We start from the raw sequence: 16,521 nt of genomic DNA, 5'->3' as shown, positions 1-16,521 counted from the left end.
TTAAAAAATGTTCCGAATTTCAGAAAATATTCAATAATTTTACAAAATCCAGAATTTCAGAAAACGTTCACGGATTTGGAAAATATTCATCAACTTTAAAAAAGAAAAAGATAGTCAACAATAAATAAGTAAAAATAAAATGAGAGAATCTTTGAAAACCGACACAAAGAAACATAGGAAAAGGAAAAACAGTGGAAAGACCCTTCTCAGAAACCTAAAATGGCTGTCCGAGCTACATCAGCCAGCGACCTGGGTGCGCATTTGATCGCCTATTCCGCGCGGAATAGGATCGACCCAAAATCATGTCTAACTAGTAAAAGAGGCCGTGTAGCGTGAAAAAAAGAAGTAAAAACGAGGGCGCGCCGTTTTTGGGCTGTAAAGTAGTAACAGAGGTGCCGAGCTTTCACTCTAATCCGACAATGTCGGGCTCTTCTACTCGAGGATGAAGATGAGCGGAGCGCCCATGGCGGCGGCCTTCCGACCAGCGGCGCAACACCTCGTCGCCCCATGCGACGACGCCCCTTCTCACTCCCGCTGCTCAAGCAGCTTTCGCCAGCGCCCTGCGCCTCTGCCGCCCTATAAGATCCCGTCCCCGCATCACCATACGTTCCAGGATTAGGTCGCCAAGATCTAGATTCGAGCCAGTGGAGCTGAATATGTATACGACTGACTGGTCCTTGTAGAGCTCCGCCGCAGGTAGCTCATAGAGTCGTGGTCATCAGCCGTACTGTCCGACGCTCACTGCCGCCGACATGCGCCTCACCCACGAGCTATGGCGGGTCAGCGGCGGCCGAGAGGACGGCCTCGTCATTGAGGTGAATAACGCGACTCCTTCTCACCGGATTTGTGCTGGCCCGTGTGTCAATTTGATGGATTTTATCTGAGCTCCTTGTAGTTCCATCCAGGTGTTCTGTACTTCTGTTCTGAATTTTCTGCGGACTGAAAATGAAACCCGTTGTTCTGTCATGGAGGTTTCTCAGTTCTCATGCCCGTTTCCCCCGTTGTACAGTACAGGATTATACGGAACCGTGTGGAGAGCTATACGGAATTCTTATGCTCACCTACCAATTATACGCGTGTAACCGTGTGGAGAATCACTACACAGAATTGACAAGCGCAAGCGCAAGCGGGGCCTGGACCCTGGATATTTTCGCGGTTGACAAGTCTGTGGCCGCCAACGATGACCAACTGATGCCATGGCCTGGTCAACGGACCCATCCCAGAGCAGTATAGGTACCATTCACCATTAATCTCAGTCAGGCGAGAGAGAGGGGGAACGCCAAGCAAGAACGATGAGGCGACGACATGAGCTGCTGGTCTCGCCGTCTTGTTGCTTGATCGGCCTTGTGCTGCTGCTGCTCGCGCTGTCTGCTCGAGCTCAGCGGCAAGCACAGACAGGTCCGTCTGAAGGTGCGTGATTTTAGTACTTTATTCAGTTCATGCTAACACGCTCGGATTGTCTTCACGTGTCTTCTCTTTTTTTGAGAAACACCTGTAATTTTATTCATACTCGTAACAATTACAGTGGCCGCGCTGAACACCATCTTCTCACGGTGGGGCCTGCGGGCGTCCACGGCGTGGAACATCAGCGGCGAGCCTTGCAGCGGTGCCGCCATCAACGAAACCGCCATGGATTCAGACAACGAATTCAATCCGGCCATTAACTGCGTCTGCTCCTACAACATCAGCACCGTCTGCCACATCACCAGGCTGTAAGTTGCTCCTTTCGATCCCGAGCAAGATTAGTGCCATTGGTGGGTGCATGTTAGCTCCGGGCAGCGGGTTGGTCCTTGCAGGTAACAACACTCGGTTTGGCCGTTCAAACTTGAAAGTTAGCCCAGGTTTGCTAAAAAAAAAGGTTATATTTCAGCTTGAAGTTGCAATTAGTGATAGTAAATTAGTAAGTACAGTTAGTCAGTTAGAGCTGACATTTTGTAGCTCGGGCCTCACTGACAGCACAACTGCCGTAAGCTGACGACTTTTGCCAGACATGCAGTTCCTTATATCTAAAAATATCAAGACCAAAATATTCTGAAACAACCTATGAATGGCACTTATATGGAGGCTTACTTCATTGTTGGAATATATGTTGAAGTGTCTACCATCAACAAGAAATGCTCAAGATTTTTGTAGCAATCCATATAAGACAACCGGACATTAGAATTTCTTTATGATTATATTAATTTCTTTGGCAAACTTGTTGAAAATTGGGATATGATCCAATGTGTCTGCATGCTTGTGAACTCACCACACATTTCTTGTTTGTTGTGAATAATTGCATGTTCTCATCCTAGTCCATGCTTTCAATTTGTTACGCTAATACTTATTGTTCTTCCATTTGTTCATGCAGGAGAGTATATGCACTAGATGTGGTTGGTCAGATTCCCGCGGAACTGCTAAATTTAACTTACCTGACAGTACTGTATGAACTATTTCCACCATGAAGCTTCAAAGCTAATGGATGTCCACTTAAAGTGTTACACATGCTCACAATTACAAGCTGCAGTTCCCCTAGTTACTGTATGATGCATGCCATTAGCGGGAGATAGAAGGAGTGCAGTAGTTTTTCATAGACTATTTGTTCTAATCTTACATCTATAGGTTAGAATGGTGCGAACTGAGTATTCATGTGTTATACATACAGTTTCTTCGTTGACTAGTTATGCCTCTTTCAATATAAGTCGCTTCTGTTGATGTGTTTGGTTTTCAGACGCCCTTCCCTTTATTTACATGTTATTTTCAGTCGATTTTTTCCCAATAACTTGAAAATTGTAGTTTAACTATAACAGGCTCACGCTACTTCTATAGTTCATGCAATAACATTTATGTTACATATCATTTGGTAGCATGGTAGTTCTAGTTGCCTTTACTTTCCAAGGCCTATACGAATTAAATGCTGATGCCTGCCAGCCAATAAGAGTTTCTGCAATTGAAAATTTGGAAACATTAGTTTTACATTGATTCTGATGCGCTTCGCCGCTTTCAGGGATTTATCCCAGAATTACTTGACAGGATCTTTGCCAGCATTTCTTGGAAAGCTGACTCGGTTGCAATATCTGTAAGAATTATGATTTATCTTTCTCTGAAGCATTTAAATGTAAATGGTATCTCGTGTAGTGCATAACTTGCCCTGTTTTCTTTTCAAAATTACAAGAAGTTTGAGTATCAATGCATTAACTGGAGTTTTACCGAGCGAGCTGGGTAACCTCAAGAATCGCATTTCTCTGTAAGAGAATATATCTCTTTTTATTGTGGCAACTCGAATCCAACACAAAAGTATTGTAGCCATATGTGGCAATTGTCAATCTGTTGGTTCACTTTATTTGTGATGCTCAGAATCTTTTTGTTTATGGAAGTTACATGCAAAGTAAATAAAAGATGTAGGCTCCATAAATTAAACACCTGATTTTTTATGTACCAATTGTATCGTATTTGTATTTTCTGAACCTCCATTTCCTTATGTTTCAGGGGCGTTATGTAACACCCCGGATGTAACTTTCCCAATTTGTACTCCAACTCTTGCCGTTTCCGGCGTTAAGTTATTTTATTTCCTCGGGTTCGGGTTTTGTCTCCGTGTGTTGTTGTCGTTGTCATGCATCTCATATCATGTCATCATATGCATTGCATTTGCATACGTGTTCGTCTTATGCATTCGAGCATTTTCTCCGTTGTCCGTTTTGCATTCCGGCGCTTCGTTCTCCTCCGGTGGTCATTTCTAGCTTTCTTTTGTGTGTGGGGATTAAATATTTCCGGATTGGGCCGAGACTTGCCAAGCGGCCTTGGTTTACTACCGGTAGACCGCCTGTCAAGTTTCGTACCATTTGGACTTCGTTTGATACTCCAACGGTTAACCGAGGGACCGAAAAGGCCTCGTGTGTGTTGCAGCCCAACACCTCTCCAATTTGGCCCAAAACCCACCTAACTCTGCTCCATTATCTAGAGCGTTCGATCACGATCGTGTAGCCGAAAACCGCACCTCATTTGGACTCTCCTAGCTCCCTCTACCTATATATTTAGCCTCCTCCCCGAAAATCCGGACGAAACCCTAGTCCCCCTCCTCCTCCAGCCGCCGGACAAAATCCGGACGGCCGGACGTGTCCGCTCTCCGCCCCGACCAACCGCGTCGTGCCACCTGTCCCCGGGGCGGGACCGCTTCGCCGCCGCCGCCCGAGGCCCGCCAGGCCCGTGGGAAGCCCCCGCGGCCCGGTCCGCCCGTCGCCGCCCGGGTCGGCCTCCTCCCTCGCCGCGCCGCTCGCGCCAGCTGCCAGCTCCGCCGCGACGCCCCTCGTCGCCGGCGCCGATCCCGCTCGCCGCCGTCCCGCATCCGGTGCCGCCCGGCCTCGCCCGAGCCTCTCCGGCCATCTCCGCCGTCCACCGCTCCGACCCCGACCTCCGGCGACCGGACCCGCGCCTCCCCCCGTCAAGTCCGGCGAGCCCGAGCTCCTCCGGCGATCCTCGTACGACGTGCGCCGATCTGGATCTGGATCGGAGCTACAGTAAACCCTAGGAGGTCGAAATTTTCTCGAAGTCCCTAAATTTTTCAGTCCATATGCTCCTGTTCGAGGCCCCGTAACTTTGCATCCATAGCTCCGATTCATGCATATAGCATATCAAAATGTTCATCTCAGAGAGTACATCATTTCATTCCATTGCATCATTTTCATTTGAGCTCATCTTGATGCCCGAAATGCTGTTAGAAGAGGGCTACTTGAGTTAATTGTCAGATCTGTTACTCCGTTTAGCACTTTTGTCATTTTTGCCATGATTAATGTGTGCATGCTATGCCCGTGACTTCTGCATATGTTTTGTTAAGGGTTTTGTCATCTTTCCAGAGGTGCAACCCATGTATTTTTGTGACGTGTGTGGTGACTTGTGCAAGCTTGCAAAGTGGTGCATTTGCTAATTCTGTTTTCAGGGACTTAGTTTTTCACTAAGTCCTGGGATTGTTTATCTCACGATGCCATATGTTCTTATTGTTTCCTAGTGATCCGTGCCTCTTTTGAGGATGATTAGTAAGGGAGTTTTGTTAATCTTGTAGTTATCTATCCCTCCATGTCTTTGTTTGCAATTATGGAGCACCCTAGCTTGAGTCAATCGAGCTCTACTTTTGCTTCGTTGCGAATCTGGGCAGATCGTCAACTTGTTTGCGATTTTGCCGATGTTATTGTAGTTGATCCGTGCATGTTATGCCATCGTTCTTGCCATGTATAGCTTGAATTTTGTGCCTTCTTAAGGGATGTATGCTTGTCTTGCCATGACTTGCACCGTGGTGAGTGCATCGAGCTTGTAAACATGCCTTCGTGAGTTATGTTTCAGCATGTCCCAGTTTTTCACTAAGTCTGGAAACTGATTATGTTTTTGCTATGTTCGTGTGCTTGTTAGTATATTTTGTGATCCGGTTTGGCTCAAGGTCACTAAGGGACTTTTGTTAAGCTTGTTGAGTAGCTCCATGCCATGTCTTTCTTTGTCATGTTCAGGTCATGTAGCATGTTGTTTTGTTGCTCCGAAGAGGGCTATATGATCTGAAATTCCAGACGCGTGTTAACACTAAGTCTGAGATCTGTTTGCCATTTGCGTTTTTGCCATGCTTGTTTGAACCTCCTAATGGATGAATTGGCCATAGCTCAGTGCTAGACTTTTGTTAAGCATCTTGAATGCTTCCCTGCCATGTATTTTGATGCCATGTTTGAATGCTGTAGCATGTTCATCTCATTGCATTTAGATGCCTACTTGCTGTAAATTGCAGACCGGTGTCATTTTTGAATCGCTTGCCATTTCCAAACTGTAACTCCGATTCCGGAGTTCTTTATATCGTTTTCAAGCGATTTCATCTCATCTTTACAGTGGCACACTTGGTTTTCCAAGTTGAGTCCAGGTTCATGCATTTCCTGTCATATCTTGTATTTTGCATCCCGCATCGCATCCCGCATAGCATATCATCTTTGCATTGTGTTGTTTGAGTTTGCACGTTGTTGATTGTATCCTTGTTGCTTGTTTGTATTGTTTGGGTAGAGCCGGGAGATGAGTTCGCTAACGAGGAGCCCGTTGAGTTTGCTTTTGAGGATCCAGTCAACTCTGACAACTGTGCAGGCAAGATGATCATACCCTCGAAATCACTACTATCTTTGCTATGCTAGTTTGCTCGCTCTTTTGCTATGCCATTGCTACGATGCCTACCACTTGCTTGCAAGCCTCCCAAATTGCCATGTCAAACCTCTAACCCACCTTGTCCTAGCAAACCGTTGATTGGCTATGTTACCGCTTTGCTCAGCCCCTCTTATAGCGTTGCTAGTTGCAGGTGAAGATTGGAGGCCGTTCCTTATTGGAACATCTTTTATTTACTTGTTGGGATATCATTATATTGCTATGTTATCTTAATGCATCTATATACTTGGTAAAGGGTGGAAGGCTCGGCCTCTCGCCTAGTGTTTTGTTCCACTCTTGCCGCCCTAGTTTCCGTCATATCGGTGTTATGTTCCCGGATTTTGCGTTCCTTACGCGGTTGGGTTATAATGGGAACCCCTTGATATTTCGCCTTGTTTAAAGCTTTTCCAGCAATGCCCAACATTGGTCTTACCCTTTGCCACCTAGCCTCTTTTTCCCTCGGGTTTCCGGAGCCCGCGGGTCATCTTATTTTAAACCCCCCCGGGGCCAATGCTCCTCTGAGTATTGGTCCGACCGAGTAGACTGCGGGGCCACCTCAGGGCAACTTGAGGGTTGGTTTTACTCGTAGGATGTCTCATCTGAGTGTGCCCTGAGAAAGAGATATGTGCAGCTCCTATCGGGATTTGTCGGCACATTCGGGCGGTGTTGCTGGTCTTGTTTTAACCTGTCGAAGTGTCTTGAATTACCGAGATACCGAGTCTGATCGGAACGTCTTGGGAGGAGGTCTATTCCTTCGTTGACCGTGAGAGCTTGTCATGGGCTAAGTTGGGACTCCCCTGCAGGGATTTGAACTTTCGAAAGCCGTGCCCGCGGTTATGGGCAGATGGGAATTTGTTAATGTCCGGTTGTAGATAACTTGAACCTTAATTAATTAAAAATGAAACTACTGAGTGTGTTACCGTGATGGCCTCTTCTCGGCGGAGTCCGGGAAGTGGACACGGTGTTGGAGTAATGTTTGCGCAGGTTGTTCTCTAGTTTCTCGCTCGTGCTTTGCCCCCTCTTCTCGCTCTCCTTTGCGAATAAGTTAGCCACCATACTTGCTAGTCGCTTGCTGCAGCTCCACTCATATTTTACCTTGTCATACCTATAAGCTTAAATAGTCTTGATCGCGAGGGTGCGAGATTGTTGAGTCCCTGTGGCTCACAGATTACTATTACACCAGATGCAGGGCCTGATGATTCCGCTCCAGGAGACGCGTACGAGTTCAAGTGGGAGTTCGACGAGGACTCTCAACGTTACTATGTCTCCTTTCCCGATGATCAGTAGTGGTGCCCAGTTGGGGGTGATTGGGACCGTTGTCGCATGTTGGGTTCTCTTTTATTTTGGCGCCGTAGTCGGGCCATGAGTGTTTGGGTGATGTAATGTTATTTATGTACTTGATTGACGTGGCGAGTGTAAGCCAACTATTGTTATCTCCCCTTTATTATTTACATTACATGGGATGTTGTGAAGATTGCCTAACTTGCGACATATGCCTTCAATGCGATTATGCCTCTAAGTCGTGCCTCGACACGTGGGAGATATAGTCGCATCGAGGGTGTTACACGTTAGCACAAATAAGTTTGTCGGTCCACTCCCCGAAGTAGTAGAAAACTTGACCAAACTTGAGCAACTGTTATGTCTTGGTTCTGCTTGACCTAATTTTCCTTGTAAGACCCATGTAATGAAACTCAGCATAACCATTTCTCTCTTTCAATTTCAGGTATATCGATAGTTGTTGTTTAAGTGGAGAGCTACCATCTTCCTTTTCCAAACTTAAGATCCTGAAATCCCTGTGAATTCTCTTCTCATACTTTCTGATCTGTTATAAAGTCATTAAAACAGACTCAGTGTATTAACTTCGTCCTTATCTATCCAGATGGGCATCAGATAATGGGTTTACTGGGAAGATACCTGATTACATTGGAAGCTTATCAAATTTGCAGGATCTGTAAGATATCATATGAAGAATTTGTTGATGAAAATGATGAATTGAGCCAAGAAATGATTCACATCTGTCTTCAATGTTCATGATAGGACTGAAGTTACTGTTTTTCTAAAAAAAGTTTTAGACCATTGTACTTCTTTTGTATCACATGTTGGAGCCCGCTTTCAAAATTTGTAAAAGAATTGATTCTTTTCCCTGCTAATTAGATGTATCTGTCAATGCAGGAGACTCCATGGAAATAACTTTGACGGTCCCATTCCTGCAAGTTTTTCTAATCTTATCAACTTGACAAATTTGTATGTTCTTCCTACTTTAGATTTGGTGACAGCTGTTGTGCACTTAGTGCAAAAATCGGGCTTGTTGTTCACTAACTTTTATATTGTGAAGGAGAATTGGTGATTTAACGGGAGAGCTGTCTTCATTGGCTTTTGTGGTTAACATGACGTCGTTGTATACTCTGTACGGTGACACAGTTTGCTCTTACCAACTTTTTATTAGTTTGCGCTTCACAACTTTGTATGTCTTCGCATATGTGGGATAACCTCTTTATTCTCTTCCTACAGAGATCTGAGAAACTCCAGGATATCTGACAACCTTGCTTCAGTGGACTTCTCAAAATTTGTTAACCTCAATTATCTGTAAGCAATTTTGGAACTGTTTGGAATCTACTGTATACTTGAGAGTAAAGTATTTTGTGTTAAAAAGCTCTTTATACGTTCTGGGTGAGGCAGGGACTTGAGTTTTAACAGCATCACAGGCAAAGTTACTCCAAACCTTCTGAACCTGAATCCCCTCGAATTCCTGTAAGGATATCTGTATAGAATCTAGTGTATTTGGAAGTCCTATTTAAAGTAGTATTTTTATTTTCCCCAAACTGAAGTTCAGATGAATCAGATTTCTTGGGAGTAATAACCTCTCTGGGATCCTACCAGATATGATTAGCCCTTCACTTACTACTATGTGAGCTGTTTTCTTCCTTCGTTTTAATTTCCTTTTCCTGTTTCATACTGACGACAGCATGTATGTCCGATGTTTTTCTTCATCCTTTTGGTCAACATGTCTGTCATCTGTCTTTGCAGTGATCTGTCATACAATATGCTCTCAGGAAGATACCCTTCTTGGGTTAACATGAATAACTTACATGTGTAGGTTTTTCTTTTCTAATTCCCATTTATAAGGCAGACAAAATCAATCATGCCTGTTGTATTCTGGACTCTGAAACAACAAACTTCCGTGAACATCGCAGTTTGTGACTTAACTGTCTGAATGGCATTTCTTTTAGGAATTTGGTGTGGAACAACTTTGGGATAGATAACTCGAACAACAGGTTTTTCCCCATTACTTCATTTAGTTTCCCTTCATATGTATGAACCACTTATATTCACCATGTGATCAAACTATCTGTTTTGTTCCTAGTATTTTGCCTTCAGGACTAAATTGTCTTCAGCGAGATACTCCATGTTTTGATTCTCCATCTTGTGCCCTGATCTCTTCATCCTTAGCAGTATCTGCTCTGGGCATCACTAAAATCTGCATCACTTTTTTAATGATCCTAATTTGTAGATTCCTCCTTTGCGGTAGACTCTGGTGGTTCGAGACCCATCAGAGGCTCAGACAACTCCATTTACGAACCTGATGATGCCAGTCTTCCAGTTGCATCATACTATGTTACGAACTCAACGAGATGGGGCGTTAGCAACATCGGGAGATTCATGGACTCGTCTAATGGGAGTTATATAATATACACTTCTCGCCGGTTTACCAACACACTTGATTCTGAACTATTTCAGACAGCCAGAATGTCACCCTCTTCATTGAGATACTACGGCATTGGGCTCAAGAATGGCATGTACAGCGTTGTACTTCAATTTGCAGAGATTTTTTTCCCAGATGACCAGACATGGAAAAGCATGGGAAAGAGGATTTTCAATATATATATCCAGGTGGCTTATTATTTGAATATATAATCAAATAATAATATTTTGCATTGATTCTCATTTGTTTTGTGCACTAAACCGATTCTAGAATATCCCATTTTTCTCTGTGGACTTTAATATCTTTTGCTTTGCTTCCCTGGTGCAGGGAGATCTTAAAGAAACAGATTTCGATATAAAGAAACAAACAAATGGAAAATCTTATACTGCTGTTCAAAGACAGTACACTGTTGAAGTAACGAATAATTTCATTGATATTCATCTCTTTTGGGCTGGAAAGGGCACTTGTTGCATTCCTGACCAAGGGTTCTATGGGCCATCGATATCAGCATTAAGCGTATCTTCTTATGGTACTGTTACTTGTGCTATCAATTAGTTACATAAATCATATAACAACAGTCCACTTTCTATTATCTTACGCCTACTTAGATGGCAACGGTGAAGGGGATCCTGGTTCACAGAGAAACAGCACTACCAGTAGAACAGGTTTGGTTGTTGGAGTTGTAGTCTGTGTTGCGATTTTAGGATTTCTAGCACTCGCTGGGGCCTTTGTTTGGAGGCAGAAAAGAAGAAGGCTAGAGGTGGAAATGGAAGGTAACATAAACCATTAAAATTAGAGTGTTAATCATGGGGAGAAATTGACACGTGCTTCATTTTGCAGAGCTGTTCAGTATAGTTGGAAGGCCTAACGTCTTCAGTTACGGTGAAATAAAGTCTGCTACTGACAGTTTTAGTGATAGCAACATTCTCGGAAGAGGGGGATATGGACCTGTTTACAAGGTTGGTTACATTTCCAACAAGATTAAGCAGCTCTAAATTTCATTGTAGATCGTTGCTATACGCAATCTACTGAACATATTGTACTTGTTTCACGCCGAAATCATGAGTTGTATCTTTTTTGTACAGGGTAAGCTACTTGATGGGAGGATTGTAGCTGTAAAGCAGCTGTCTTCTACATCTCATCAAGGGAAAAAAGAGTTCATGACAGAAATTGCAACCATATCTGCGGTGCAGCATCGAAACCTCGTGAAGCTGCACGGTTGTTGCATCGACAGTAAGACACCACTTTTGGTCTATGAGTATCTGGAACAAGGGAGCCTCGATCAAGCAATTTTTGGTAACTTTCATTCTCATTGTCATTGTCCACCTGAAATGTCTGCTGTTAAATCATCACCATGAAAAGTATCCTTCCAAGTGTCTAAATCTTCGGTGAAAACGCAGGCAAGACAGACTTGAACCTGGATTGGAGAACGCGCTTCGAGATATGCATAGGCATTGCAAGAGGTCTCGCATACCTCCATGAGGAGTCCAGCATGCGGATAGTCCACAGGGACATCAAAGCCAGCAATGTCTTGCTCGACGCTGATCTCAACCCTAAGATCTCTGACTTCGGGCTGGCCAGGCATTACAAGGACAGCATGACGCATCTCAACACCGGAGTAGCTGGCACGCTGTAAGAACATTTGCTGTCCGTCTTAATCGTTCCATGCACCTTGATTCATAACAGAGAATCGATCAGAAGCTCACGGTGTTCTCTGCTTTTAGTGGTTATCTAGCACCCGAGTACGCCATGATGGGACACCTGATGGAAAAGGCCGACGTTTTTGCGTTCGGCGTCGTGGCACTGGAGATCATCGCTGGACGACGGAACTTCGATGACAGCCTCGAGGAAGATGAGAAGTATCTTCTTGGATGTGTAAGCTTTCACATATTTATCCCGACCTCAGAATAAATCATCTACTTCACTTTGCTCAGCATACTAAGGAAATTAATCTCACCACTACTCTCAGGCCTGGCATCTGCATGAGAGCCAACGGACACTTGAACTGTTGGACAGTAAACTCATTGAATTCGATGAGGAAGAGGCCGCGCGACTCATCAATGTCGCTCTTCTTTGCACGATGGGCCTGCCTCAGCGACGCCCACCAATGTCCAAGGTCGTGTCCATGCTCACGGAAGACATTGAGGTGACTGACGTGGACACAACCATGAGGCCCAGCTACGTCCCTGAATGGCAGCTCAGGAGCTTCAGCAGCAGTTACGTCTCAGGGTCGGGGTCGTCGGCTCAGCAGTCCTCCGGCAGTCAAATCAGCGCGCCGTCCAGCTCGAGCAAGAAGCCCGGGATCCACAGGGACACCTCACCGCTGGCTTTGTCGCGTTGTTCTAGTGGCGGGATCGAAGAGGGAGCATGAATGCCCGGAGTAAATTGCAGAAAACCACCATAATTGGGGACCCTAATTCACAAAACCACCACCTTTCGGTTTTTTTTCAAAAACACACCGCCATTGTACTGACAGTTTTCAGAAAACGCTAATCGCTCAATCAAAACTGTTTAAGTGAAAATCTGACCAGTGGGTCCTGATGACATGTCCACGTGACGGAGGATAGACGGCACAACTGGTCAACCCTGCCCCCCCCTGACTTTTCCCCGCGCGCAGCAGCCAGCAGACGAGGAGCACCTAGCGCTTCCGTGTACATGCACGCCCTGCGGCTCCGGCCAGCCAGGCTGCCGGCCGACGAGCCTCCCAGCACCGCTAGCTCCTGCGCCACGCAGCAGCACGCTCGGCCGCTTGCCATGGCCTTCGGCCACAAGCTGAATATGGATGCAGGACATGCCCAAAAGCTCCTGTTCCTATACGGGCCTCTGGCCGACGAAGCAGCCGTCGCCGGACTGCAGGAGGCCGCCGGGAGCAGACCACGACAGGGGTGAGACGAAGAGGTTCTCAGGGGAATCGAAGGAGCTCCTGGAGCCTGCGCATGCTACTAGACTACAGGACTAGGCAAGGAAGCACGACCTGCTTGAGTTCGTCGGCCATGGCGGTGGTCGTGCTCGGAGCTCTTGGGGGATGGCGCTACGGCGCAAAATAGAGCAGAGAAGATGGGGGGAAACTGAGAGCAGCTCACTTCGATGCGGCGGGAGAGCTCAGTGGGTACTAGGAAGGCTTGGAGGCGGCGAATTGACGGCGAGGAGCGGCCGGTGCAAGCAGCGGAGAAAAGCTCGATTCGGTCGTCTCCGGGCGTCCCTGCTCGAATCCGTCGGCGAGGGATATCAGCGCGAGGAGGCGGAGCTCATGGACATGGTCTGGCGGCGATTCGTTAGCGGTGGCTACGCAGTAGCAAGGCAGTGCTCTTCGGGGGCGTCCTACCGCACCATGCCGCTCGGCTCGGCCACGACTACCCACCTCGCCGGCTGTGGCAAGCCACCTCCAGCTCGTCCCCGCGCGCTTCCCCTCCTCCTCATGTATCCTGCTCCATGCTCCGCTCGCCGCCGGCTACGGACGGAGCCGCGCGCATGACCCGGCTGTGCCACGACCAACCACCTTGCCGGCTACGGCCATGGCTGCGCCGCCACCTCACGCCGTGTCCGACGCCATCAGTCGGCGAGGACTCCGCACCGACGCCAGCTTTGCCCGAACCCCTGGATGAGCAGCTCGAGCTCCGTGATGGAGACGACGACGGCGGCGCACAGGAGGTGTTTGTAAGAATGCTTGAAAAAAGAGGGAGGAGCAAGCACACTGATGGGTGGGTCCTACGTCTAACTTAACATGGAGCGAAACTTTCTAACGGCGTGTAACGAGCACCGTCTTTACCCGGGCCACGTGGCACCTGTCATTGGGACCCACTGGTCAGATTTTCACTCAAACAACTCTAATTGCTTGTTCAGTGTTTTCTGAAAACTATCAGCACAATGGTGGTGGTTTTTTGAAAAAAAAACGAAAGATGGTGGTTTTGTGAATTAGTGTTCCCAATTGTGGTGGTTTTTTGCAATTTTGGTTCGAGATGAGAATCTGGATCTTGTTCTTTCCAACATTGGGCCCTAGTAATTTCTTCGTGCTATGTGTTTGTATTTAGTTAGTTCTTCTGCTCAATTTAGGATGATTTTAGTTTTCTCTCGCATATACATAGACATCCCACTCTTTGATTCATAGAATTTTCAAAAGACCTTTTGAGCATTCTGTGAGTAAATTACATAAAACCATCACTTTGAAGGTCAGCTTTGCGAAAACCACTACAATACATTTTTTTGCAGAAAACACCGTGTCTATCGTAATCTTTTTGTAAATAACACTGATCGGCGTATTTGCCTTGACTGAGCACGTTTATGACAGATGTGGCCCACTAGTCAGGCTGATGTGGCATCAATTTCTAACACCGTTACGTTGAACCGTCCTTTTGCTGGACATGGGCCCACTTGTCAGCATTTCATCATAGTTTCTCTCTCCCTCCCTCGAACCAGCAGGGCAGCATGCAGGAGCGCCGCCGTCGCCCATTGCCATGGCCCTGAGCTCCACAAAATTCGTCGCAATTAACCAGCTCTCGCGTCGGATCCAACAAGAATCGAGCCGCAACCCCCTCTACATCTCGGATTCCTGCTCCTCTGTCACGAGCGACGGCCGCGAGCACCGGCGGGACCTGGATGAGGTAGGCGACCCCGGCGATGCAGTCGTCCTGGAGTGCGCGCACGACGTCCTCGGCGCGTGGCAGAAGGGCGCTCCTCAGCCGGGGGCGGGACGGGCGGCGTCCTCTGCTTTCCCCTCGGTGCGGCAACGGCGACGGCATTCTCGGCGCATGGCGGAAGGCCGCCCTCGGCTGGGGGCGGGACGGGCGGCGTCCTCTGCTCCCCCTTGGTGCGGCAACGGCGACGGCGGCGCCTGCCTCGGCCGGGGTCGGGACGGGCGACGACAGCCCCTGCCACGGTCGCGGTCGGGACGGGCGACGGCAGCCCCTGCCGCGGCCTGGGTTAGAACGGGTGACGGTAGCCCCTGGCATGAACAGATGGGCAACGACCTTTGCATGCACCTGGGCACAGCGCCGGCGACAGTGGACTTTGCCTCGGCCGGCGGCGGGACGGGCGGCGGCGGCTTGGTGAACTGAGATTTGGGACGATTTGGTGGTATAGTGATAAGATGAACTGAATTTTTTCTTCTTTTCTTTCAATGACAGGTGGACCCCACAGTCTCACTCATGATGTTATCGTTACCAATTGTCGCTGTTACGCGTAAAATGTTAGGTGTTGCCATGTCAGTCTGACTGGCGGCCCCCACCTATCATAAACAAGCTTACCTGAGCCCGATCCGCTGATCAGTGTTTTTTGCAAAAAGATTACCGAAGACATGGTGTTTTCTGAAGAAAAAAAATGTATTGTAGTGGTTTTCGCAAAGCTGACCTTCAAAATGGTGGTTTTGTGCAAATTACTCGCATTCTATGAATTGAGAAGGAAGGTGGGTAAGCGTCTTGACCTTTCAGGGGGGGTCACGTCATTGTATTTATATGTGCACAATATGCGAGAGTTTTACAAAATCAAGATTCATCAGATTGGAGTGCATGTAAAGTATTAACTCTTAACACATGCATCCCTGTGGCCTCGTTTGTTTGGGCTTTAGAAACCAACTTTTGGTAGGCGCACTTCACGGCGATGAAGTGCGAGGCAGAGTCGATCAATGCGCGCGTAGCGCAGGAGGAACAGGGGAGGGCGCATTGCTGGGAGGTGGATGTGGGCGCGCTTTGGGGCGTTTCTGCCTTCTCATCAACTTCCACGATTATGTTGTCAAACAACTAACATTCATTTTTGACGTAAACAACTAAGTTTCATCGCAGCCCCTTTCTTAGCATAGCAAGTTTACAACTGCTTTGGGAGAAGCCGCAGCGCAAACAAACAAGCCTATATCTCAAGAATGCCGGTTGGTTACACAATGCCACGAACCTCTTTTGGCTGGTAATCAACTCCTTTGGTGGTTATTCGCGCATCTATCAAATTTTTATCTTTGTGATTCCATCTTCTTCTCCAAAATTAGTACCAAAAGTTTTGTATTGCAAATTTTGTGCCAATTCTGTTTATTTGAAGGCCCGCACGTGTCTGTGTTGGAAACTTGTTATTTGTGCTTACCAACTTGCCACGAGGAATTTAAATGACGAGAGAGATGTTGAGCATCGTTATCCAGTAAAATGCAAGTTCGTGCCCTCTGTGCATTTAACTGGTACAATTACATGAGGAAATTGTGCTGGAGTATCAGTTTGTAGTCAACAATGGCACATTTCTCTTCTCCTTCAAATATGCTCTTAATCGAACGAAATAACATGAATCATCAATGTATACCGTATATGTTAGCAGCAAAAAGTGATCCAAAAATATGTCTCGTCGTATATCGTTGCTCATAAAAAAGTCTACATATAGTGTTTCAGAAAAGTTACAGGAGGAAACCGACAACAGGCTGCATAAGGGAGCTGCCAAGTTGGTTCACAAAATTGAACCACAGTTGTGCCCAACGTACAAGCGAATTGCCAAGAGGACTGTATATATCTTAAAAGAAAAGTTGGAGGACCAGTTCGCAAGTGAAGCTCCAACACCAACAGGACTGCGTTGTAAACAAATCAGGGGGCTACAAATAGAAGAAAGGACCTATCTGTAAGCGTTCACAAAGAAGCGAGGGTGTGGAAGTAAGATACCAGGGCCATATGTGTGAGAAGAAAAAGGACCTGCGCGCGAAACCTAAA

At 46.7% G+C, this 16,521-nt stretch overlaps 1 protein-coding gene across 1 annotated transcript; it reads left to right on the top strand.

Annotated features, from left to right (window-relative positions):
- The first annotated feature begins 414 nt into the window (after positions 1–414).
- LOC125545732 (probable LRR receptor-like serine/threonine-protein kinase At1g56140) lies at positions 415–12,363 on the top strand. The gene is made up of 24 exons (XM_048709760.1): positions 415–815; positions 1,010–1,410; positions 1,526–1,712; positions 2,351–2,422; positions 2,987–3,058; positions 3,155–3,226; positions 7,868–7,939; positions 8,024–8,095; positions 8,317–8,388; positions 8,480–8,551; positions 8,656–8,730; positions 8,824–8,895; positions 8,987–9,052; positions 9,172–9,237; positions 9,375–9,419; positions 9,509–9,570; positions 9,656–10,035; positions 10,175–10,376; positions 10,456–10,620; positions 10,688–10,806; positions 10,933–11,143; positions 11,248–11,479; positions 11,572–11,722; positions 11,817–12,363. The coding sequence occupies exons 2-24, from the start codon at positions 1,293–1,295 to the stop codon at positions 12,216–12,218; spliced, it is 3,057 nt and encodes a 1,018-aa protein (XP_048565717.1). The 5' UTR covers positions 415–815; positions 1,010–1,292; the 3' UTR covers positions 12,219–12,363.
- The last annotated feature ends 4,158 nt before the right edge of the window (positions 12,364–16,521 follow it).

This window comes from Triticum urartu, chromosome 3, assembly GCF_003073215.2.
Source record: "Triticum urartu cultivar G1812 chromosome 3, Tu2.1, whole genome shotgun sequence".
NCBI classification, from domain to species: Eukaryota; Viridiplantae; Streptophyta; class Magnoliopsida; order Poales; family Poaceae; genus Triticum; species Triticum urartu.
Note: the sequence above shows the minus strand (reverse complement) of the source record. Positions and strands in the feature narration are given on the sequence as shown.

Coding starts and splice junctions, on each gene's coding strand:
- LOC125545732 (XM_048709760.1), top strand. CDS start 1,293: ATGAGGCGACGACATGAGCTGCTGGTCTCGCCGTCTTGTTGCTTGATC. Junction 3,227..7,867: donor CTCAAGAATCGCATTTCTCT/GTAAGAGAATAT, acceptor TTTCAATTTCAG/GTATATCGATAGTTGTTGTT. Junction 11,480..11,571: donor ACCGGAGTAGCTGGCACGCT/GTAAGAACATTT, acceptor CTCTGCTTTTAG/TGGTTATCTAGCACCCGAGT.